The 24,588-nt window shown below is 44.7% G+C and overlaps 1 protein-coding gene across 8 annotated transcripts; it reads left to right on the top strand.

Moving 5' to 3' along the window:
* The first annotated feature begins 140 nt into the window (after window positions 1-140).
* On the top strand, window positions 141-24,346 carry KLHL8 (kelch like family member 8). 8 transcript variants are annotated; one of them, XM_079990874.1, is made up of 10 exons: window positions 141-267; window positions 3,582-3,901; window positions 12,077-12,625; window positions 13,332-13,518; window positions 15,515-15,658; window positions 16,762-16,873; window positions 18,006-18,174; window positions 19,077-19,236; window positions 19,697-19,898; window positions 20,791-24,346. In XM_079990874.1, exons 2-10 carry the CDS (start codon window positions 3,698-3,700, stop codon window positions 20,912-20,914), a joined length of 1,851 nt encoding a protein of 616 aa, XP_079847000.1. In that variant the 5' UTR covers window positions 141-267; window positions 3,582-3,697; the 3' UTR covers window positions 20,915-24,346. The 8 variants fall into 8 exon arrangements, with proteins under 8 accessions (XP_079847000.1, XP_079847002.1, XP_079847005.1 ...); XM_079990876.1 differs by having other exon boundaries at window positions 3,579-3,901; XM_079990875.1 differs by having other exon boundaries at window positions 150-317.
* Window positions 24,347-24,588: the final 242 nt, after the last annotated feature.

Below are 24,588 nucleotides of genomic sequence, written 5' to 3'. Positions count from 1 at the left end.
CTTGCTCCTCCTCCTCTCACCCGGCTCGCTGCGTTTCCTTGATACGCCTCCCCCCTCCCTCCCTCCCTCCAGATACATCTCCGTCGGATCCGGGCTGGGCGCATGCGCTGTTGGCCGCGTCCTCCGTGCATATATGCCTCTGTGTGTGTGTATTTGTGTATGTTTTGGGTTGCGCGCGCGGAAGATAGGGAGCGCGCGCCGGAGGTAACGGCTGCTGAGGTGCAACTGCCCTGGCTGCACCAAGGAGGGAGGTAGAGAATTGGCGTGGTAAGGAGGCTGGAGCCGAGGGAGAGAGAGGCAGAAGGGGGCTGTGGAAGGTGGGCTACAGCAAGGCGTGCTCCCTCAGCCCTGTATATTTGAGGGCTGCTCATAAGTAGCACTCTGTGCATGCTCAGAAGAAATGCCCCGTTTTAAAAAAACAGCAACTCGCAACCATTCATTTATGGGTTTCTGGTTTTAGTCCTGGTAGGGTCCAAGTTATAGATGGGGAGGAGGGAGGGGTGTTTTTAAGGCAGGGGCACCGCTCCTTGGGAAGGAAGGGGTCGTCAGGGTGCTAAACCTGGGGGGGGGGGTGTTTTTTGCACGTGGTTTTCCTTGGGTGCGAGAGGTGATGCTGCTGCTGTTGGTGATGATGATGATGATGATGATGATGATGGAGTTGGCGGAATGCAATTGATTCTGCTTTTGCTGAGCGGAGGGGGTGTTCCTTGGTTGTTAGGATAAAAGCTGGCTCTCTTTTCCCTTGTCGTCCGAGTGAAATAGAGCAGAAGGAAGAATGTAGAAATGCGTGAAACTGGTGAAGGGCAGAGCAGATATGTGAGGGGGAAGGAAATGGAAAAAATCAAGAACTAGGTTTAAATGTGAAGTGCTCATTTACGAGTCTCAATTTTAGAGAATGAAAGATAAATGGAGCAAATATATAAAGAGAAGGGGAAATTACACAGCACTGTCGACAGATAAAATTTGAACATTTTACTAATTTTCTTTCAGCTAATGTTTCCTGGTGCTACTCAGGTTTGTTTCCTTTACAGATAGATTGATGATGTGCTTCCTGGTTAGTGAATTCTGTAAAATACAGTGGTTATTTGGGTCAGAAACATCACACATTCCATAGATGGGTTCTTGCTGTATTTTTGGATACAATGTAGAAAGAGTTGAGCTGGTGGCATTTAAGCTCTTGCATATTGTTGTGTTATTATAATCCCTGCTGCTTTTTGTCTTCTGTCATTGCTGCTTCCATTACATTACATTACATTACATTTCACTTGAATAGAATAATAGAGTTGTAGAGCTGGGGGGTCATTTAGTGCAACCCCCTGCAGTGCAGAAATCTTGGCCAATGTGGGACTCAAAGCTCCGGCCCTGAGATTGAGTCTAATGCCCTTATGCAGTGGATACTACAGTTTAAGCATCAATTTTCATACCTAAGCAAGACTTCCCGATTTCCAGGTGCATAACATCAGTGCCATTAATCACAATGCTCTGGGCTATGACTATAACCATGAAATGTTTTTATGTAGTTTTCCATGTTGAAAGCAGATCTTCATTTAGTTCCTCATTTAGAGAATGTACTTCTGTTTTCCATACAGCACTGAAAACTGAATGTGGTGTACAGTACTTCAGTCCAAAGCAGTTTGATCATATTGCATCAATTTGCATCAGCTTATGCATTTGTTTCCATGCTCAGTTTAAAGTGCTGATACTAACTCTTAAAACCCTGAATGGTTTGGGAACAGTTTATTTGAAAGACTGCCCAGACTCAACTGGTCAAATCTTTTAAGATTGGCCTTGGAGGTGTGATAAGGTTGATCCTGTTGGTGGAAAGCAAGAACACAGATTTTTCATTTGTGGAATTTCCTCCTGTGAGAACTCAACTTGGTCTCCCCCTGCTTATGGCCTTTAAGTGGACCTGCCAAGCTTTTTTTTTTTTGGGGGGGGTGACCCCAGTACTTGAGTTGTCTTGTCAGTTAATGTTTTAATTGCAAGCTGCCTTGTGCTGGCTTCTTGTAGAAGCCTGACATAAATATATTGAAAAATGTACAGCCTCTTTGGGAAGTGCACCTGATGTCCACAGTGTGAAAGTGTGTCATTCAGTTGCACATTGTCTATGCTGCAGTAAATGTGTATCCAGTCTCTTTCCCTCTCCCGTGCACTGATGTATCGTGGCCTTGCTGTAGTATTTGGTCTGCAGAACTAAGGACCAAACAGCAGTAGTGCAGAGCAGGAGAGACAGGAAAAACGGCAGATAAGATTTAATGCTGTAACTGGGCCTGTGGACCCTCCTGTTATTTTGTCACACTACAGTCCTCCCTCCCTGAAGTTGGCCAGTATGTAATAAATCGGGGATGAAGCAAATATGTTAAAGACAGGCTGTGTCTATAACATTGTTTCCTTTTTAAGGCTGTACATATAGTCATCACACATACCATGAATTTGGGGGGGGGGGCTCACCATTGTAATTTTTTATTCTAAGCTTTTTGTGTCAGCTGTAAGTTTCACTCTGTGAAGCTCCATGTTCTGTATGTTGTTGGAGCTATATAAGCATCTACTAAACATAACTTTTCTGAAAATTCCTCAGATAAAAGTATTGATATTGATAAAGCATCCTTTAAAAAACCTGTGGCTGTAGAATGGCACGATTTGTCACACAAACGTTTGCCATTGAACTGAGTAAAGTGGGTACTATATATCTCAGGTGTATAAGGTACAACTTAAATAATAATGGCCTGATTTAAGAGCCCATGAGTGAATAATAAAACTTTAATCTGCAAGTGGTACAGTTCAGTTGTGTACAGGAAGGTATCTTTAATCTTCCTTAGATGCAAAGCAATTTGAACAATAAAAAACCCAACAGATTATATATACTTTGAGAGAACTTCCTTCAGCCTTAACTATGCCAAGAAGGATTTTGTGATATTTAGAACTGTAGTTTGTTACTTTGGCTTTGACCCAAAGGTTCCCTGTATGAATAGAAAGGCAGTTGGAGGGTGTCCCAACTTTAGTATTTCTCCTTCCTGCAGCCCACCCAACCTTTATGCTACGGACCATATTGTTCCAGAAGATTTGTGTCTTTTGCACTGCATACTAGAACTCAATACAAGTGAAACTAAATCCGTCAACCTTTCCTATTACAGCATTGTGCCCATTTAGGCTTGTTTTCCTCCTGTTGCTCACAGTTGCTTGGTTCTAACTCATTGTGGAAATGTACTAGCAGTGGCTTGGATCCTAACTTTCCTTCCATGAATCAATAGAGCCCATGTTCCTAGACTGCCACTTCCACCATTTTCTTTACTTCTGCAGCCCCATGAAAATCCTCTCTTGCAGGTTCGGGAAGGCATGGAAGATTATGGATGTAGGGGGTAGTTGGTAGACATCACTTGCTCTCACACATGAATGGATGAGCAACTTGAGATCCAAGCCTATGTTCCCATCCTGATAGTGACTTAGAAGTTGCCTTCTTGATTTTATTGCCTTGGTCTTTGTAAAAGACAGAATAATAGTTGGCAGCGAACTTCAACCTATGGTGTTTCAAGGGCTTGATGGAGGAAAACGCCTAATCTATTTTCATTTTCTTCTAGTAGTGAGAAAATGGCAGTTCTACTCAAGACTGGATGTTCTTCCTGATTTGCTTGGCAGGATGTGTGTGGCTTTTTTCCATGGAGACTGAGAACAAACCTGGAAGGAGACAAAACAGCTAATGGCTTCTGATTCTATGGTCCCAGAGCAAGCAAAGCATCATGTGGTAAAAGGCAGAAGGCAGCAACCACAGGAAAAGTCACCTTTGAACAGTGATGGTGAAGAAGAAACATTTGTATTCGAAGCAAATGAAGCTTGGAAGGATTTTCACAGCTCTCTCCTCCGATTCTATGAAGCTGGGGAGCTTTGTGATGTTACGCTGAAGGTGCTGATTCCATATTTTCTCCTTTGTGTGTATGTGTTTTGTGTGTAGAATGGTTTGTGCGTTTATGTATTAATTCACTAGAAAATATATTAGCTTTGCATCATTTATGTTGACAACATTTGGGAGTTAGTTTCATGCAGTGTTGCCTTCCCTTTAACCAAAACTCTTCCTAGTAATGCTGCAAGTCAGCAGACTATTTGGTGCTTGTAGGGAGAGTGTGATTGTGCTAAATTTATGGACTTGAACTCAAATTTCAAAGTTTCCCCCCTATTATTTTAAGAGGCCACAGTACCTATATAAACCCACTCAGCTGATGTGACATGGCTGCCATCTTGTTCAGATAATGTCATATATGCAAGCCTGGTCTTAACATTCTCTTCCTTACGAGGATGGGTCCAATCAGATAAGAGGATGCTCAGTGAAGGTTGCTGAACACCAAGGGTAGGCTGTGGGTTAGCCAATCCCAGTGGTGTTTCCAGGTTTCTAAGCGCACCTCTTCACTTTCTCCCATGTAAGTAGTAATTGCCATTCTCTTCTAGTGGGAAAAGCCCTAATATTGGGGATAACAATCTTGACATGGACTAAGTTGCTACTGTCCCCTCTTTCTTCTCCTATAACAGAATGTGTGAGTATGGGTGTATTGGAATGGGAGTACATTAGCACTGTTTTGCATCTCTCTGGCAGTGCACCAAGGCTCTTGCTTGTCTGTGGAAGGAGAGGAATACAACTTCTGCAGTGCTTTGAGAAAATATATAACAGTTTACAACTGCTAGTACAGTGGTACCTCGGGATGCAAACGGGATCCGTTCCAGAGCCCCGTTCGCATCCTGAACAGAACTTAAGATGCGACTGCGCGTGCGCAGGTCGCATTTTGCCGCTTCCGCTCATGCACGGGACGTCATTTTGACCGTCTGCGCATGCGCAAGCGGCGAAACCCGGAAGTAACGCGCTCCGTTACTTCCGGGTCGCCGCAGAGCGCAACTCGAAAATACTTATCCTGAAGCGTATTTATCCCGAGGTATGACTGTATCCACAAAAATGCCCTGAGAGCCCAGCTGCTTAGTTAATGGGTTTCAGGCAGCCTAGGTTTACTACATATGTTGTCCTTTTCTTCTTCTTTAAAGGTCCTCTTAGGTGTCCTGCAGGCAATTGCAACAGTGGCATGGAGGCAACTCTTCCAAGGGTTCATCCCACAGTTCTCTTGTAATGTTAAAGATCAAGGTCACAGCTATATATTGCCTGGTTACCACAGATGATTAGAAAGTTTCTCCTAGGCAAAAGGATGACATGGAGCCCATTTCCTGTAGCTAATTCCTGTTTTAGTGCTTTTTATATTGTATCTCTTTTTATGATACAGTTTTACCATTTTTATGTTGTATTCTTGTATGTTGCTTAAAGATTTTTAAACAAAGTGGTTTATAAATTGTTAAGTTGTGGGTTGACATAGCAGACGACACAGCGATTTCTCTAAAGCAGCTCTTTATTTTATAAGCTGGAATAGAACTGACTAGCAAACAGCTCAGCCGGCCTGCTTTTATAGGCAGCCAGCTGTCAACATTGTAGCAACAACAACCCAGAGTTTCCCGCCTAAAATAACTGACGTGGACCTGAGTGAAAACTATCTACAGACCTGAGTGAAAACTATCTACAGTATCCCCCTGCTGGCCCAGGGTGAAACTTCACTACATAACACCCCTCCCCACCGAGATAAGGCGTTAGTTACAATCGTAATGGTTTCCTTATATACAGCACTACGCGTAATGGTTCAATTAGGCACAAAAGCATATCGGTTACATTTCCCATACTTAGACCAACAGTGATACATGTCCAACAACATAGTCCTTTAAATAAGTTGGGCGCTTGGAAACTCTGCCAGACCGCCGGGGACTGGTAGCCAAGTCCGGAGGGCCACACAGTTCTTGCTGAGGCTGTGGTGCGACCCTAGGTGGCGTTGAAACCAAATCCCCTGGATCCGCTGCTGTGGGTGGAGCCTCCGCAAGTGGAGTGGTCTGAGTCTGTGGCAAGTCTGGCAGACCCTCTAAAGTGGCTTGGTTCGGCTCCACGCTGGCAGTTTGCGAGGGAGGTGTAGGTGGAGCCTCGCCATCTGTAAGTGTCTCTCCTGGAGCCACAGGCGCAGTTGGGAGCACCACGGTAGTGTCCAAGTCCCCAACCCTGCGCCTAAGCTGGTCTACGTGCCGGTGCCACAAGCGTCCGTCTTCAAGTGCCACCTGGTACGAGCGAGGTCCAGTGACTCCCACTACTGTGGCTGGCACCCAAGGAATGTCCCCCACATAGTTCCGGGCAAAGACCTGGTTTCCTGGGACAAATGACCGTGGCACGTTGGCACAGCCTGGGGGTTCAGCCACGGCAAAGTCCGGGTGCAGCCAGTCAAGCGGTGACCTGAGGCGGCGGCCCATAAGCAGTTCAGCAGGACTCCGCCCTGTTGCCGCGTGAGGGGTGATGTGTTGCACGAACAAGTATTCGCCGACCCGCTCGTGCCAGTCTCCCCGGTCCAGGCGCGCCAGTGCCTCTTTTGCCGAGCGCACCATTCTCTCCGCTTGCCCGTTGCTGGATGGATGAAAGGGTGCCATTAGGCCATGGCAGATGCCCAGTCCCAAAAGATACCGCTCAAACGTGCCTGACGTGAACTGCGGTCCGTTGTCGGAGACAAGGACATCAGGACACCTATGCGTTGCAAACAGGCCTCGCAGCACCCGGATGACGGCCTCGGTAGTGGTGGAGGGCATCAGGGCCACCTCCAGCCATTTGGAATAGGTGTCCACCACTACCATAAAGGTCCAGCCGTGAAAGGGGCCAGCCAGATCGATGTGCACCCTCGACCAGGGTGTCTTTGGCGTCTCCCAGGTGTGTCCCTTACTTGCCGGTGGTGCAGGCCTCGACTCTTGGCACGCTTGACAGGCGGACACCCAGGCAGTGATGGCATCGTCCATATTAGGCCACCAGACGTAACACCGAGCCAACGCCTTCATTTTGACAATTCCCAGGTGGCCAACGTGCAGAGCCTCCAGGACGCGCTGACGGAGTCCCTGGGGAATCACGACGCGGTCTCCCCACAGCAGACAGCCGCGATGAGCCGAGAGTTCATGTTGTCTGGTTGTGAAGGGCTGGAACTCCGATGCAAAAGGCCTTTGTGGCCACCCCCTCCACACCCAGTTGAGCACCCGGCTGATGGTGCGATCCTGGGCAGACGCAGAGGCCACAGTGGCAGCCGATACAGGCGCTGCCGGAAGATCCTCAATCAGGAGGAGCGATGAAGCTGGAGCCGGGTCTTCCACAAATGCTGGAAGAGGGCAATGGCTGAGGGCGTCGGCATGGCCCATTGATTTCCCCGGGCGATGGACGAGCCGGTAGTGGTAGGCAGCCAGGAAACAGTCCATCGCAGCATGCGTGGCGAGAGGACCAGTGGAGTTGGACGATCACCGGCGAGGAGGCCCAGGAGTGGCTTGTAGTCAGTGATGAGGTCAAAAGTCCTGCCATAGAGGTAATTATGGAACCTCTTCACTCCAGCCACAAGTGCCAGTGTCTCCTTGTTGAGCTGGCTGTAATTCCGTTCCGTCGGAGATAGCGTCCTGGAAAAGTAGGCGAGCGGTGCTTCTCTTCCGTCTGGAAAACAGTGACTAAGGACAGCGCCGTTGCCAAAAGGTGAGGCGTCGCAGGCAAGGACCAGCGGCCTGGATTCACTGTACTGTACCAGCACACAGTCCGATGAAAGGAGAGCCTTGACCGCGTTGAAGGCCGTCGTCTCCCGATGACCCCAGGCCCAAGGCGTCTTTGTGCTAAGGAGTCGGTGAAGAGGCTCAGCCACTGTGGCTTTGTGGGGCAGGAACATGTTATAAAAGTTCAGCAGCCCCAGGAACGCCTGCAACTCCGTCTTGTTCTTTGGGATGGGGGCCTGCTGGATAGCGCGGATCTTGGATGTGGTCGGGTGGAGGGTGGAGGCCGGAGGCGTCAATAAGATAGCCCAGGAACTCTACCTGTGGAACGGCGATCTGGCACTTCTCCCTCTTTACCTTGAGCCCAGCCTCTTGGAACCTGGTCAGCACGGCACGGAGGCGCTCGAACAGCTGCTGGTGTGAGTCTGCGGACACCAAGATGTCATCAAAATATGGTACCACGCCCGGAAGCCCTTGCAGGAGACGCTCCATAAGGCTTTGGAAGATGCCAGGAGCCACACTCACCCCGAACTGCAACCGGCGGCAACGGAATGCCCCTCGGTGGGTGACGATCGTCTGGGCTTCAGCAGTGGCATCATCGACGGGCAGTTGTTGATAGGCTTGGGCAAGGTCCAGCTTAGTGAAGACCTTACCCTCACCCAGGGAATGCAGCAGGTGTTGGACAACAGGAACCGGATAAGCGTGCTGCTGAAGTGCCTTGTTGATCGTGCACTTGTAGTCAGCGCAGATTCTCACCGACCCATCTGGCTTGACAGGTGTGACGATGGGGGTTTCCCACTTGGCGTGGTCAACCGGCTCCAAAACTCCTTGGGCGATCAGTTTGTCCAGTTGTTTGTCCACCTTAGCCTTGAGAGCAAAGGGAACCCGGCGTGGCTTTAGCCTGATGGGGGCGACTTGCGGATCAAGGCTAAAGGAGATGGGCGTACCTGTATATTGCCCCAAGGTGCCGTCAAAAACCTCGGCAAAGTCTTTGACCAGGCCCTCAGTCTCTGCGTTAGAGATGCAGTTGATGCCAGTGACTTCCAGGCCGAGGGCATCAAACCAGTCAAGCCCTAGGAGGCTTGGCCACTGACCTTCGACCACCACCAACCGGAGCAGGCCCGAAAAATCCTTGAAGGCGATCCGGAACCGGCCAACGCCTACCACGGGAATGTTGTTTCCCTGGTAGTCTCTCAGGTGTACGCGGTGAGAGTCGAGTTGCCTTTTGGACACTCTGGGTACCAGTCTTTTGATGGTGCTCCAAGACATGATGGACATGGCAGACCCGGTGTCGATCTCCATGTCACATGGAGCTCCTTCAATGAGCACCGTGACGTTCAGCTTGCGTCGCGTAGGTGAGTCGGTTTGGCCAATCGTGGTTCCAGACGGGCAGCGGCAGTTGGTGAGAGCGAAACAACTTTCCTTGGCAGACTGGAGTGAAGACTTGGACTTGCGAGTCGGTGAAGGGGGGGTGTCAGACGGAGCCGATCGGCAGACCTTAGCGATGTGGCCCCTTCTGGAACACTTCCTACAGATGGCGTCTCTGAATCGACACTTGGCACGGGAATGGTTGCCTCCGCAGCCGGCATATTCTGGTTGGCCCTTGGACTTCTATTGGAACTTCCTGCGCTCCCGCTTTTTCTGGTGCACGTCATCGTCTTCAGTGGAGGATGCCTCATCACTGCTGGCCTCTTCATGATGCACCGGAACTGGCTTCCTATCAAGACGCGGGCTGCTGGACTTGCGAATCTCCTGGGCGGAGTGTTCAGCAGCTTCTGAGGCCACAGCCTCCTCAATGGCTTTCTGTAGCGTGAGGTCTGGCTTGGCGAGGAGACGCCGTTGCAGATGGATGTCCTGGACCCCGCAGACGATTCGATCCATCAGGGCATCGTCTAAGTCTCGGAACTCGCAGTGCATTGCAGCCTGTCGCAGGGCGGTGGTGTAGTTGTTGATTGACTCCCCCTCTGCCTGCTTCCGGTGGTAGAACGCATGGCGGGCAGCAATCTTGGACAGCTTTGGTGCGTAGTGGTTGCGGAGCTTCTCTTGGATCGTGTCCCACGGTGTTGCCTGGACTGCTTCAGGCGCAACCAATGCTCGGGCCGTCTCAAACACCTCAGGCCCACAGAGGCTGAGGAATAGGCCCCGCTTCCGCTCCTTTGATACTTCTGTCAGCTCGTTGGCTTGGAGGTAGCAGTCGAACCGAGCGAGGTAGGAGTCCCATGATTCAGAGGCTGGCGCAAACGGCGGTAGAGGCACAAGTGAAGCCATGATTCCGATGCCGGCGTGAAGGGTGATGGATGGAACACAGTGCTCCAGCCAGAACAGTCAGCTCTGAATTGGTTCAGTCCAGTGATTTCGCTGATGTCCATCGATCCCACCTTCGTCGCCAGTGTTAAGTTGTGGGTTAACATAGCAGACGACACAGTGATTTCTCCAAAGCAGCTCTTTATTTTGTAAGCTGGAATAGAACTGACTAGCAAACAGCTCAGCCGGCCTGCTTTTATAGGCAGCCAGCTGTCAACATTGTAGCAACAACAACCCAGAGTTTCCCATCTAAAATAACTGACATGGACCTGAGTGAAAACTATCTACAGACCTGAGTGAAAACTATCTACAGTATCCCCCTGCTGGCCCAGGGTGAAACTTCACTACATAACATAAATTGTTTTAAATAAATAAATAATTTTGAAGGACTGCCTAGTTCAGTGGTACCTTGGGTTAGGAACTTAATTTGTTCTGGAGGTCCATTCTTAATCTGAAACCATTCTTAACCTGAGGTACGCTTTTGCTAATGGCGCCTCATGCTGCCACCGTGCTGGCACCGTGAAATTTCCGTTCTCATCCAGGGGCAAAGTTCTCAACCCGAGGTACTACTTCCGGGTTAGCCTGGAACCTGAAGCATTTGTAACCCAAAGTACCACTGTTCTTTAAAAACCCACTATACATGCTCAGTTCAGTGCAAGTTTGAACTCTTATCAGCAATATATAGCTGTGACCTTGATCTTTAACATTACAAGAGAACTGTAGGATGAACCCTTGGAAGAGTTGCTTCCATGCTTTTGTGTCAGAAGCCTTCTCCTTTGTTTTGCAAAGAGATATTGCAGTTTTTTATCCTTTTCACACTAAAAACTACTGCTGCTGTTATCAAGATTGCACGCTTCCCCCCTCCTCTTGCACAACAGGAAGGGGGACTTACATGTGCTGATAGGTGTCACTTATTATTTGAAACAAATAAACCAGAAATCTAGGTTACAACAAACTCTGGTAAGTTTCAAAGTAAGCTACCACTGAATTGTGGGTTGAATCTGATTTGTTTAAATAAGAGTTTGTAAGCCAGAATGCTTGTTCATACAACTCAAATTGACATTTTTTGACAGTGAAACTAATCTTTGCAGAAGAGAAAAGGTTGATTAATAGAAAATATAATCAAGAGGATTTTTGTACCTGAAAACACATCCTGCAAATTTAAGAAAAACAGCTGGGTAGGGGAAGCTAACTTCTTTAATATGGAACCTAAAGACTGCTGGATCATAAAATGTAAACTTTCATTAGACTCATATCCTTATTTTCAATTGATAGTTAATCTTTAAAATCATATAAGGCACAAATATTTTCAGCCGGGTTGACTATCCAGTGCAAACCCATTTTTCCATTTCTCTGCTGAAATAGCACATTTATTTTATTCCATTTATATCCTGCCCTTCCTCCTGCTTTAGGGTTTGTGTATGAATATTGGTCATTTGTTACTAATCTAGTGGTAGATAACCAAAGTGGTTGCATTGCCTTTTCCATGGTCAAATTGTACACACAGATCCACTAGCCTTGTAATGCAGCAAAATTGACCCAGCGTAGTGATGTCTGTCCTTTCTTCATGGCAGCACATTGTATAAAGTCATGTACAGCTAATTGCTTTTCATCATTTCTTGGCAAGAAACTGTTTTGGCTGCATTAGATTGCTGTGGCTGTGGATTATTAAAAGAACAGCTAATTGAGATGACTGGATAAAACTACTAGAAATAATTCAGGGATGGAACTTTATCATTAAGCTATTTGAAAGTGGGACTAATGAGAAATAATTTTCTCTTTCAGTTAAAGCGAAAAGTAGGTTTTACAACTGAATATGAACTGCATATTCATTGTTGAAATATTCATCAATACAAATAAGATTTTGATGCTGTGATCAATATAATTTATCTTTCAAATTTATATAAATACTTGATGGAGACTTTTCAATAAAATGTTATGACTCTTACAACAGTACCACACATGTATACTAATCTATACAGAAAATTGTCATTGATCTGAGTAATGTTGTTAGTCAATTTTCTGTTTATTCAATTTTCTTGATAGTTCTGAGGTCAATACCCCTTTGCACTTCTGGATTTGATTAATGCTAATAATTTTTAAAATCCGTTACTTCATCTTTAGAATTCAAGACCACAGCTTCTTTTTATTAAGGTAAAACAATTAACTATTAATATAAATATATGTTATCCCACAGGTGGGTTCGAAGTTGATCTCCTGTCACAAGCTTGTCCTGGCTTGTGTTATTCCATACTTCCGAGCCATGTTCCTTTCTGAAATGGCAGAAGCTAAACAGACATTGATCGAGATCAAAGACTTTGATGGTGATGCCATAGAAGATTTGGTCAAATTCGTCTATTCATCTCGACTGACTCTGACGGTAGACAATGTCCAGCCTCTCTTATATGCGGCCTGCATTCTTCAGGTAGAGGTAGTGGCCAAAGCTTGCTGTGAATACATGAAACTACACTTCCATCCTTCAAATTGCCTGGCAGTGAGATCCTTTGCGGAGAGCCACAATCGTATTGACTTGATGGATATGGCCGATCGCTATGCATGTGAACATTTTGCTGAAGTGGTGGAATGTGAAGATTTTGTGAGTGTGTCGCCTCAGCACCTTCATAAACTGTTGTCTTCCAGTGACCTGAGCATTGAAAGTGAAAAGCAGGTTTATGGTGCTGCTATTAAATGGCTTCTGGCCAATCCACAGCATCATGCTACATGGTTAGATGAAATAGTTGCTCAGGTAAGGACCAGATGAGAATGAAGTAACTAAATCTATTGGTGTCTCATAATATGCAGAGGTGGGGTGATCTGTGGAGTGATTATACTGGTTCATCACATTAGAACTGGATCACTTTTTTGTTCTCCAAAAAGATTGACACTTAAGACAATTTTTCTCTTATGCATTCTTTGTGACAAATTCAAGTTGGGGTCACTTCTGTTAAATCCCTGAAAACTATGGGTTTCTCAAAAGCTAATTCGGTTACTTTCCATCTCAGAGCCAGGTCACACACATCTGCATCTTGTCACCACACATTATTTGATGACTTGCAGCTGAATGCATGAGCAGCGTTGATTTGTGGAGAGATTAAATATTTTATGCATGTCAGTCATAGTTCAAAAGTGCAGGCAGCAAGTAATCACAATGTGTGTGTAAGTAGGATGTGTCAGGGTTCACAGCAGCTATAACACATGGAGGAATGTCACTGTTGTTACAACTAAATGGAATCTTGTTTTTTCATCTTCTGGATCTCTCTCCCTCCCTAGTGAAGACATAGGACATACATACTGGGTTCAGTTGTAGGCCATACAGATGCAGATTGACCACACTGAACAAGGCAAATAGAGGATCACGATGTTCTCCATGATGTCTCTGGAGGCTTGCCTTGTAATTGCTGAGAACTGTTACTATTGGTTCAGCTGACCACCCATAATGTCCATTCTCCTAGGTGCGCCTACCACTGTTACCCATTTGTTTTCTCATGGGAGTTGTGGCAAAAGAAGAAATTGTCAAGCAGAACCTAAAATGTCGGGACTTGCTGGATGAAGCAAGGAACTACCACCTTCACTTAAGTAGTCATACCGTGCCAGATTTTGAGTATTCTGTACGGACAACACCAAGGAAACGCACAGCAGGTAACTAGTTTCTGAGGCACCAGTGTTTTAGAAACTCACAAAAAGTCTATTCTGTAATTCAGAGGTGTAAGTACTCATGGTAGAATAGTAAAAGACAACATAAACGAATTTGTACACAGCATAACATTAGTAAGCCGTGTCATTTTATTTAAGTGCCTTAGGGTGTAGCTTTTTTAATTCATTTGGGGGGGGGGGAGGGAGAATCTGTATCTACACAAAAGGTTGTTTCACAATGGTATAGCATTGCCTTGGCATGAGCCTCTGATTTGAATGCTAAACCATGGAATACTGTCTCAACTGAGGTGCTAAATTTCTTGTATTGAACAGTATGTATTACAGCCTAACAGTCCAAATGTACAGTCCTTGGATACATTAATGCATTTGAATGATGGAGAACAGTTTTCAACAACAACAACAAAATTCCTTCCAGTAGCACCTTAGAGACCAATTAAGTTTATTATTGGTATGAGCTTTGGTGTGCATGCACACTTCTTCAGATATGTATGTTTTCAACATAACATATAATCTGCCTCCATTGCAATTGATAACAAAAACTCCCACCTTAAAGGAGCTGGGCTTTGCCCAGTTTTTGTTGTTTACTTAAGTCATCTGAAGCGATGTGCTCTATAGGAATCTTGAAGCAGTGTGCTGAACGTTGCCTGTGGTGGTGTTGGCCAAAAACATGTATCTCTTTAAAGTGGAGAGGGTTGCGTGGCAGGTCCCCTCCCCCATGTGAAATGAAGACACTGGACACATTATTTAAGGTTAATGGGCATGAAAAGGCCACAACTTTATTGATTACAGAATTGAAAGGTATTGGCCTTAGGCATTGGCTCCTATTGACTACCCGGCATGGAGACCGAGAAGGGTTATCTACAAGCCGTGGGAGTCCTGTTGAAGTACGCCAACTAGGATCCCACGGGTGTCACCGCTCGGGGGTGTGCCGGGGGCCCTTACCTCCCTAGGTTTCTGACAAGGCAGCGCCTCCTGGAGTCCTCTACCAGACTACCCTTTTCATTGGGGGAAGGTGATGGCGCTTCCTTCCCCCCATTCATTTGCATAACAATTAACCCCTGCCAATGCCTAACCGCCAATACCGTGGAAGTTGTGACGTTTGCTACGAGGTAGGTGAAAAAACCAAAAGGCTGGAAGTGCGCCAAATTGGAAAAATTCCTACCAGGCCCCTTGCGGCGACCAACCGGAGTCCATAGCAAGGTCATAGCTAGCTAAGCCTAAAAAGTGGGTGGTATGGGAAAAACCGCTCAGCTGGAAAGGGGAAAGAGGGCGGTCCCCGGGCGTGCCTGGCCTTAAATAGGCTAGGCCACACCTCCCCAGTCCGCCAATTGGCGGGCAGGGTCGAAGACACGCCCGGGGATTCCCTGGTTCTCGCGGGGGCAAAAGGCCACCCCCAAGTATGTGGGAGGAGGTAGCCCGCAACCCCCTCTCCTCCCAAGCTCGGAAATGGCTATGTTGGGATTGTGAATGGACTAAAAACAGGCTTGTTAAGGAGCCACTTGCCTGGAAGTCCATGGTGAGTTAGAATTGCTGTAGGCAGATAGCCTCCTGCAAGTTGAAGCAAGCTGGTTCTCTTTATGTTGGGCTGTCAAAAATGCATGTGAATAGGGAGGCTATTGAACATTTAAAGGGGTTATTAACTTTTGTGGAGACTTCCACAAGCCTTGATTGGGTGACTTGTCTATTCCAGCTCTGACTTCCCTTTCAGTCTATGTTGAAGCCTCAACCCAGTTCAACCTAAGTTGAAGCAGGGTGGAACTGTTACTGTTGAATGACAAATTGTCAGTGCTGAGCATTGAAAACAGTAAATAATACTAAGCCAACCAAACAGACCAGTTTCTACTATTTAGTTTCAAGAGGACTTTTAATGTGTGCTATGTGCAGCATTCTGTACTTTGCCACCCTGTGAATTTTGTGTGATGAATACTGACGTTCTTAAGAAATGAGGTGTTTGTGACTTTTGTTGTATGTTTTCTGTTAGGTGTCCTTTTCTGTGTTGGTGGTCGTGGTGGATCTGGCGACCCATTTCGCAGCATTGAATGCTACTCTATAAATAAGAACAGCTGGTTTTTTGGCCCTGAAATGAACAGTAGGAGGAGGCATGTGGGTGTAATCTCTGTGGGAGGTTGGTAAAAAGAAATCTGTTCTCTAAAATTGCTTTATACTTTGTTGAAGTTAATGACTCAGCCATTCCATCAACCAAAATTACAGCCTTTGTATACAAAATAGCTGAGAATAGTAGTTGGCTTCTTGCGATAAAAAAGATGCAATTGTTTCTGTTTTGCAGTCAGCTGGTTTTGTGTTCTGGGTTTCTGCCCAATGAAATGTCCTCTCTAGTACTAAAAATATAACTCACAGCTTGTGTCTAGCCACAGTACCTACCACTGAATTCAACACTAGGAACTATTTACTGTACTAGTAAATAGCATTGCATCTTAAATTAGAAAAGATTTAAAGCTGCTGCCTTTTAAGGCTGCCTTTGTATCCTAGAAGTATAAAGTATCATCAAGTCCCTGAGACTATTATTTTCCCCTGATCTTTAGATAATGTGATGCAGATTTCTTTACAGAAAAAAATTATTGTAGACATTACGCTATAGCAGTAATGGAATATATATAATAGAGTGGCAAAAAATGTGAATCTAATTTCACTAGTGTGGCACAGTGATTATGTGTGAACTAACCTGGGAATAGGGACACGGGTGGCGCTGTGGGTTAAACCACAGAGCCTAGGACTTGCCGATCAGAAGGTCGGTGGTTCGAATCCCCACGACGGGGTGAGCTCCCGTTGCTCGGTCCCTGCTCCTGCCAACCTAGCAGTTCAAAAGCACGTCAAAGTGCAAGTAGATAAATAGGTATCGCTCCAGCGGGAAGGTAAACGGCGTTTCCGTGCGCTGCTCTGGTTCGCCAGAAGTGGCTTTGTCATGCTGGCCACATGACCTGGAAGCTGTACGCCGGCTCCCTCGGCCAATAAAGCGAGATGAGCGCCGCAACCCCAGAGTCGGTCACGACTGGACCTAATGGTCAGGGGTCCTTTACCTTTAAGTGATTCCAGAGGGTGTTTCTAGATTAGGGGCAGGGAACTTCATGCCAAGCGGTCGAATGTGACTTAAGACCTGGGAAGCAGCTGTTTCACATCTTGTCTTCTTGATATCATACTAGATGGCCATAGGAAATACTTTAAGGAGTTATCCTAGTTTGTCTGACCAGAAAATTTTATATGTTTCAGGTAAAGTTTATGCAGTGGGTGGACATGATGGAAATGAACATCTGGGCAGCATGGAAATGTTTGATCCTCTCACAAATAAATGGATGATGAAAGCATCAATGAATACCAAAAGGTATGTAAACTTGGCATGGACGTTCCGCTTTGTTGTTGTTGTTGTTAAAGAAGTAGATTCATGTGGAACACATTAGCATTTATTGAGGTATGCATCAGATAGGCTGTACATAGAACAAGTACCTAGTCATGGCCAATGCCTGCAGTCCAAAGTAAGATACAACACAGAAGGTGAATAGCGGACATAAAAAATATGAGATGAGCACATAAGGTGAAAAACAGAAGTGGGGAAGGAACAAAATAAATTAGAAAAAGAATCAGAGTTGTTATTTTAGCTGAGGTAATTATAAATAGAGTGTTTTGTGAAGCTGCTGGAAATCCCCAATATAAGAGGATTCTTTATATTCTTTTGAGAGTTTGGAATAGACTGATAATGGCAAAATGGACTGTGTTCGTGGGGTATCAGAAGGGAAATTAAAACTGAATTTAGGCTTCAAAGAAACATGGGGGAACAAAGTGTGGAGGAGACATGAGGAAGTCTATGCCATCTCCACCCCTGACCTTCCAACATTGAGTGGATTGGACCTTCCAACATGCACATAATATCCATTCAGACCGTTCTACTTGAAGTGAGAAATCAGAGCTAGAGCTGAAAAGGGCAGAGAAGCTGCTGGTGGTCCTGCATGTGCCACACTTCATTCCTCATGTGTTGATTGAATGCATGAATGAATGAATGGGGCTTTTGTATATAGAAAATTGGCCCTTGCCAGCATATAACAAGAAAGAATTTATGTCATGGTCAAAACTTGCAGTTCACTGATCTGTTAAACCTTCATGTTGTTGTTGAATATTATTATCTGGTGATTAGTGTGGTTGAAAAAAATTAAAGAAAATTGACAGAAGTACAAACCTGCAAATGTTCTAGAGTCCAAAATCTGTTCTTTAATTCTTTCATTTGCAGTATCTTGAAGAAACATTTTAAAGATCTCTTTGATTAAGTATACTTCAGCTGGGAAAGAAGCTTCCATTTGTGGTTTACACTTGGGGTTTTAATAACCTTGGTATTCTGGAAAAGTTGCCAAAGTGAGGTAGAACTAATGATACCTAGTAACTCACTTTGCCAGTTTGTAACTCACTTTGTCAGTTTGTTTTAAGATTATGTAGTCTGATAACTAATTGCGTTACTTTATTAGGAGAGGGATTGCTCTGGCTTCTCTTGGAGGCCCCATTTATGCTATTGGGGGACTGGATGATAACACTTGCTTCAGCGATGTGGAGAGATACGACATTGAATCTGATCAGTGGAGTGCTGTAGCACCTATGAATACGCCCCGGGGAGGTGTTGGCTCTGTGGCTCTTGTGGTAAGCGACTCTGGTTTTTTTTATTGGCATTCAAAGGGCATCGGCACAGAAATGTCATATAGAACTCTTCAGTGAAAATGGAAAGTCTTTGCTTGGTGTCATTTGCTTGGAGCTTAGTGTATTTTTAGTCTTTGTGGAAGCCGCCCAGAGTGGCTGGGGAAACCCAGCCAGATGGGCGGGGTACAAATAATAATTTATTATTGTTATCATCATCATCAAAAATAAAAAACAAAAAACTATTTTTAATTTCTGTTATTATTCTGTGTCTTAAAATAGTTATTTAACTCTGTGGAACTTTGTCAAGTTTTATATATATATATATTATTATTAATTAGACTTTTTAGTTGCTTTATCTTGCCGAAGGCAACCCAAAGCAACTTACAACCAAAGTCTTGTTATTAAGTGTTGTTCATTGCAGTATTTACCTGATTGCAGGGTTTTTTTGTGCTAAGTCTTGTTATATAGAATGTTGTTAATGTGGATCTTGCTGTTTTAATTCATTTTATTGTTTTTGCATGTTGCCCAGAGGATTTTTCGGTTTTTTTGGAGGGGTAATTGATAAAAAGACTATATTTACTAAATAGAATTAAATAATATAAGTACAGTATAACTTTGGCAAGTATAAAATAAGTAATATCCACAGATGATAATTTTGAAACCTGAAAACTCGTCTAGTAAATTGGATTGAAAGCTCGCTGTTGTGTTGGCAATGATTATATGGTGCTCAAAATTTTATCCTTGGGGATAGACTGCTGCTGCCTAGCAAGCTGGCTGACAACTGTTTCTTTATACATTGTGAGAGCAGAAGGGACACATCTTAATTTTTGCTGCAGTAACGCACCTAATTCACCCTTGGGCCTGTCTGTTGGATAGAACATTCATTTGATCTTTCCTCTTTTCAGAACCATGTTTATGCTGTTGGTGGAAATGATGGTGTAGCTTCTCTCTCCAGTGTGGAAAAGTATGATCCTCATCTAGATAAATGGATAGAAGTGAAAGAAATGGGTCAGCGAAGAGCTGGCAATGGGGTTAGTGAACTCCATGGCTGCCTATATGTGGTAGGTGAGTAGCACCTAGACAGTTATCCATGTGCTTAACTCATCTTCTTGTAGCTTTGCTGTAAGTGTTTGAAAGAACATCATCAAATGATTACACTGGATTTTAAGTATTTTTGTTGCTAGCTGTGGACAATACTGTATTTTGTGATGAAGTGATAAATAAGCTATCTTTTTTCAAGGCAACAGTGCACTACTAGGCATAAACCTCGGGCTCCTCTTCTTACTAACATTGAGGTACACTTGCTTACAGATCATGCTAACAATGGACTAGGCTTTAGCTTTATAAGAATTGTGGGCTTTTAGGTCAAATAGCAGCTCCATTGTATTTTTGGGTACTGTTTGAATTACTGGGTCACTATGCATCCATCCTGTAGCTTTGCTCCGCAGAACAGCTTGTGATAAAACTATTGCATAGTCTGAGAGAAGATTTCATGCTTCACTTGTATGTATATGCCTTGATGCAGGTGGCTTTGATGACAATTCTCCGCTGAGCTCTGTTGAACGATTTGACCCTCGCAGCAACAAGTGGGAATATGTAGCGGAGCTTACGACGCCTCGGGGTGGAGTTGGCATAGCAACGTTAATGGGCAAAATCTTTGCTGTTGGAGGGCATAATGGAAATGCTTACCTGAACACAGTGGAAGCCTTCGATCCTGTGGTGAACAGGTAACTTTGATTCTTGCTTTTACAGAGCTAGGTCTTTATGCTGGATGAGACGTGAACCAATGGATTCAAGTTACAAGAAAGGAGATTCCAACCCAACATCAGGACAAACTTTCTGACAATAAGAGCTGTTCAGCAGGGGGGGGGGGGGAATCCCACAAGAGGTGGTGGACTCTCCTTCCTTGGAGATTTTTAAGCAAAGTTTGGATGGCCTGTCATGGATGCTTTAGTTGAGATTCCTTCATGGCAGTGGGTTGGACTAGATGTCCCTTCCAATGCTACAAATATATGATTCTGTGAAAAGTAGGGAAAATCTGTGTAGTTGATGTTAAAGTCTCACTTTCTCTTTTGCAGCTGCCACCAAGCAGTTATTAGACTCTTCATTCTAGGGGATTGGAAAATGTACAAGTAAAAGGGGGTGGTTTTTGGGACGGATCTGTTGTAATGGATGAGTCTAGGAAACAGAAAAGCAGGAATTTTGACAAGTAGAGATGGAAGGAAATAAGTACCCGAGAAATCATTCGTTATTCTCAGACAGATATAAGCAGTTATAAAAATCTTATTTTAAAATTATATTTGGTCTTGAACTATTGCTGTCTTTGTGCATGGGAAGCTAAACCCTCTCCTCTGCCTAGTCTTGCTATTTAAATGCAAATGGACCAGCATTTAGTTCTTCAGCAAAGTTTCCTTCATGGGTGGTGGTAGAACCCATAAATAGTTACAAAAATAAAATAGAAGCAATTTTCAAAATTAGCACCGTATAAGAGATTTTGTCACGCTAAGCTGTGTAGAAGTGTAGCTAAGCTTTTTTCACTTTAAGATATTTGACGTGCCAAGGACAGTTGCATTGCTAACGCCCCTTGTATTCAATTTTTCCTCTTTCATTCTTTCTCAGGTGGGAGCTTGTTGGTTCCGTGTCTCACTGCAGAGCTGGGGCTGGTGTAGCCGTGTGTGCCTGCCTTGGGAGCCAGATCCGTGACGTGGGTCAAGGGTCCAGCAATGTGGTGGATTGCATGTAAAATTGAAGACTTTGTGAAATGCCGCAATACTTTACAACCTTTGTGCAAAGACATTTTGATTTTTTTAAAAGCAGTATGTGTAGATACTCAAAAGCTTTTTTTATTTATAGAACTTGTTCATGTTCATACCTGGTAGCAAACCATGATTTAGCATTACATGCATGAGCTGAATCAAGTTCAGTGCATCCTTGGCCTTCTTTTCCTTTGTCTCTCCTTGGGCAATGTTTAGCTTCACTTTCCATGAATCTCAGCCTTTCTTCTCATCTGGACCAGGGATCCTGATTTCTCTCAAATCCTAGTTAAACAAACCACCTTCATAAGAGTCTGGCTTATCTTGAAATTCACCAGAGTTTGTGATAAATCAATGCTTTGGAAAACAGGACTAGTTGAGATGCAAGGAATGTCCTTTTGGCCACAAGGGAAGAGAGGGCATCCATGGCATTGCCAGGGCTCATTCTAGTTCATGCATGTAGCACAAAGTTTGCAAATATGGCCTCACCAGTTGTTTAGTACAGGGGTGAGGAACCTGTGCCTTTCCAGATGTTTGACTACAACTCTCATCATTCCTGATCATTGTCCGATGGGTGTTTGGGTCCAACATTTGGAAGGCAACAGGTTGGTCTGGCTTAGAACACGTCCCCCAGTGTTTTCATATTAACAGAGATGTGGGGACTTCATTTTAAGCATCATATAACTGCCAAAGATGTTGGAGAACCTTTCGTCTGTATATTTCAAATGACTGGGATTTGTCCTCAAAAATTGGTACGCTTACAATTATCACAGTTATCTAGAGAATCCTTTAAGACTTGTATACATTCTGTTTAAAAACTCTTGACTTTATGTGTAAATGTGTTCTACAGTTGTAACACTATGCAGACCCATAAAAGCCTGGAAAACTCCAAACTCCTGAAAAGCGTTAATTAGGAAATTGACGTGAACAACAGTTGAGAGATTCTGGTGTTCTGATATCTTGGTTTTCAGAAACTGCATTTGATGCCAGTTTTGTTTGTTCAGGCAACACAGATGAATCGGTTTGTAACAGAACAACTACATTCTGCTTCCTTGTTGAAAATTGTACAGTAGAAACAAGGATCATGAACTGTCTGGATCAATAGTGGTTGCTGGTGATGTTGTAACAGGGTGAAGTATATTGCTTATGAACCATCTTCATTTCATCCTAATAGCTAGAGCAGAGGCTTTCAACCTTTTTGAGTCCACAGCTCCCTTGGCCAACTACATTCTTTCTGTGGCACCCCTGTGGGGCTCAGGAGCCCAGTTATGTCACCCTTTGCCTGCAGACCTGGCAGCCTCTCGCCCTTTTTTCAAATGCCCTCCCTTGTGGCGTGTTCCCTCAGCCTCCTCTCCTTGGGAGTCCTCTGGGAAGCTGCTACCGCTGCCCCTAGTCTCTGAGCTCTCCCCCTGCCCCAAAGAGAGGTGCTTCCTCACACTGCCCCACAGGAAGAGGGTGCCCCCAGGCTTAGTGGCCCAATGGAAACTGGCCAAAGGTGAACGTGAGACCAGCACCTTACTTTGTGAGGCAGCAATGACAGCAGTGGGTGCTGCTGGGTCTGCATGGTGGAAAACACTTACCTTCACCACTGGGCACTCAGCTCCCAGGCAGACCTTGCACACAGTAAGCACAAGAAAGGCCAGTGCAGTGCCTGGCTGCCTGCCCGGCTTCCAACTTGTTTGCCTATTTGCAACAGCAAGGGCTAGCGGACTGGCTAGCTGCGCTCTCTTGCCCACTTGCTTGCTTACTCCAAGGCCACCTCAGCTCCTGGCAACTAGCACCCCGTGGCCAGCCCCAGAGGCACCATTTGCCTGGGGAGCTTGTAGCCAGGGCTGCTGCAACAAACAGCCACACAAACCTTTGGAAGGCAGAGATGTGAGAGGGCATCAGAGAGAAGGAAAGAGAGACAGAGGCCACTTTTGCCCATGGCACCGCTGACCATCATTCAAGGCACCCCAGGGTACCACGGCACACTGGTTGGAAACTACTGAGCTAGAGGGATTTTTGTGTCCACTCTCCTGCTGCTTATGAATCACCTTTCTCTGTTTTCCTTGAGGTTACTGGCTTTTACTTCAGTTTCCAACCTTGCATCTGAATCCTGGACCATTCCATTTTCAGATTTCTCATGTGACTTTTGGGACAATCGTTCAGCAAATCATTCAGAAGCTGGTCATCTTGTGCTGCTCACCTTAAATGGACTTTTCTGGTTAGTTTGCAAAGCCAGAAAATTAATTTGCCTTAATGGTAACGAAAGGGATAGGCTTTTTAGTTTTGTTTTTTCTTACGTATGTGTTGCGTGTGCATGTATGCTCACTTTATATTCAAAACAATCATTGCAAGTCATTTCCCAAAGAAGTTATCTCACTTGGGGCCCGATACTGCAATGCCACCGCAGGATGGAGGAACCTTTGTGGAACCCCTGTCAGATGGCGACTTTGTCCCTGGGTGAATATCTGCAGAGATCCAGGTGAAAGGTTTAATATTGTATGAAGTTGTGGAAATAGGTTGGCACCCAGCATCTCACTGTGTGAGCTCCTTGAAGAAGAAGCAGTACATAAGGAAAAGTTTGTAGTCTTAAGCCATGCTGGTTCATTTCCATACCCCATTCCCCTTCCTGGTGGGAGAGCTAGTGTTTTGGAATGGATCAAGCCTTTCTCTAGTGGTTTAAGTGTGTCTTGTTCTATTGTTAACTTAGAGGAGAGTACAGTTGTTAAATCATGCTAAATATTTCTATTGGGCAGCCTGAAGGAAAGATGAAATTAGACTTGTGTGTACATTAGTTGAAGGTTTCCTTAATTTGCAGTCTTTTCCTTTTAAAATTTAATTTACTTGATTTGATGTAGTGGGTCTAGTTTTTATCCCCCCCCCCCCATTCTTTGTCAGAACTGCACTGAATTTCTTTTGTTCTGGTTACTTAGCACTCAACCTATGGAGCTCTGCATGTGAGACAGTATATAGCTGTATTTTAAGAGCAAGCATCTTGGGGCAGCTTTCCTCTGTTGTGGCAAAAGCTCACGAGGCAAGAAACAGTGCCGCATCCTTTTATCATAAAGGAAATTGGGCATTTTGATGAGTATGTGATTTGGGAGCTGCCTCAACACAGCTACATACAAAATTGTAACTTCCCATCTCACAAGGGAAAATTTGGGGAAAATGTATATGGCTAAAGCTTTATGCCTAAACATTTTATGGTGGGTGGGATTGGCTTTGAGGCACAATATGGGCATAACAACACAGTGTTTCTTGGAGAAACAGTTATTTAATGATTCTCTGTATGTAGTTCTATCACTTTACTATTGCACTGCCACTTCTAAAACCTGGTTTGTATTAGTCTGTGGTATCCAGTGGACAAAATGCAGAATGAAGTGGTGTGGTATGTTGTGTGGAAATGGGCAATATTGTAATAAAATACATTTATTTGTTGGCTTGCGCATTTATTTCTCATTTGGGTGGAATTTCAGTGCTGAAAGGCAGATAGCGGGTGTATCTTAGGTCCCCTGGAAACCTTATCACTGACACTTAAGAGATACAGAAGGTATCTGAATAAACTGAACATTAAATTATCAGAAACTGTTGCTCTTCTGAGGGTTAGTGTTGATGAACCATCTACCTTATGATATTAAATTTTATTTTTTGACAGAGTTCTGCTGATAGGACTACCTGT

The sequence above is a fragment of the Podarcis cretensis genome, assembly GCF_951804945.1.
Source record: "Podarcis cretensis genome assembly, chromosome: 9".
Classification (NCBI taxonomy): Eukaryota; Metazoa; Chordata; class Lepidosauria; order Squamata; family Lacertidae; genus Podarcis; species Podarcis cretensis.
This window is presented reverse-complemented; position numbering and strand designations above follow the sequence as displayed.

Excerpts from the sequence above, each read along its gene's own strand:
- KLHL8 (XM_079990874.1), top strand. The coding sequence starts at position 3,698 with ATGGCTTCTGATTCTATGGTCCCAGAGCAAGCAAAGCATCATGTGGTA. Across the intron at positions 12,626-13,331 it reads TAGATGAAATAGTTGCTCAG|GTGCGCCTACCACTGTTACC; the intron begins GTAAGGACCAGA and ends CCATTCTCCTAG. Across the intron at positions 19,237-19,696 it reads TGGCTGCCTATATGTGGTAG|GTGGCTTTGATGACAATTCT; the intron begins GTGAGTAGCACC and ends GCCTTGATGCAG.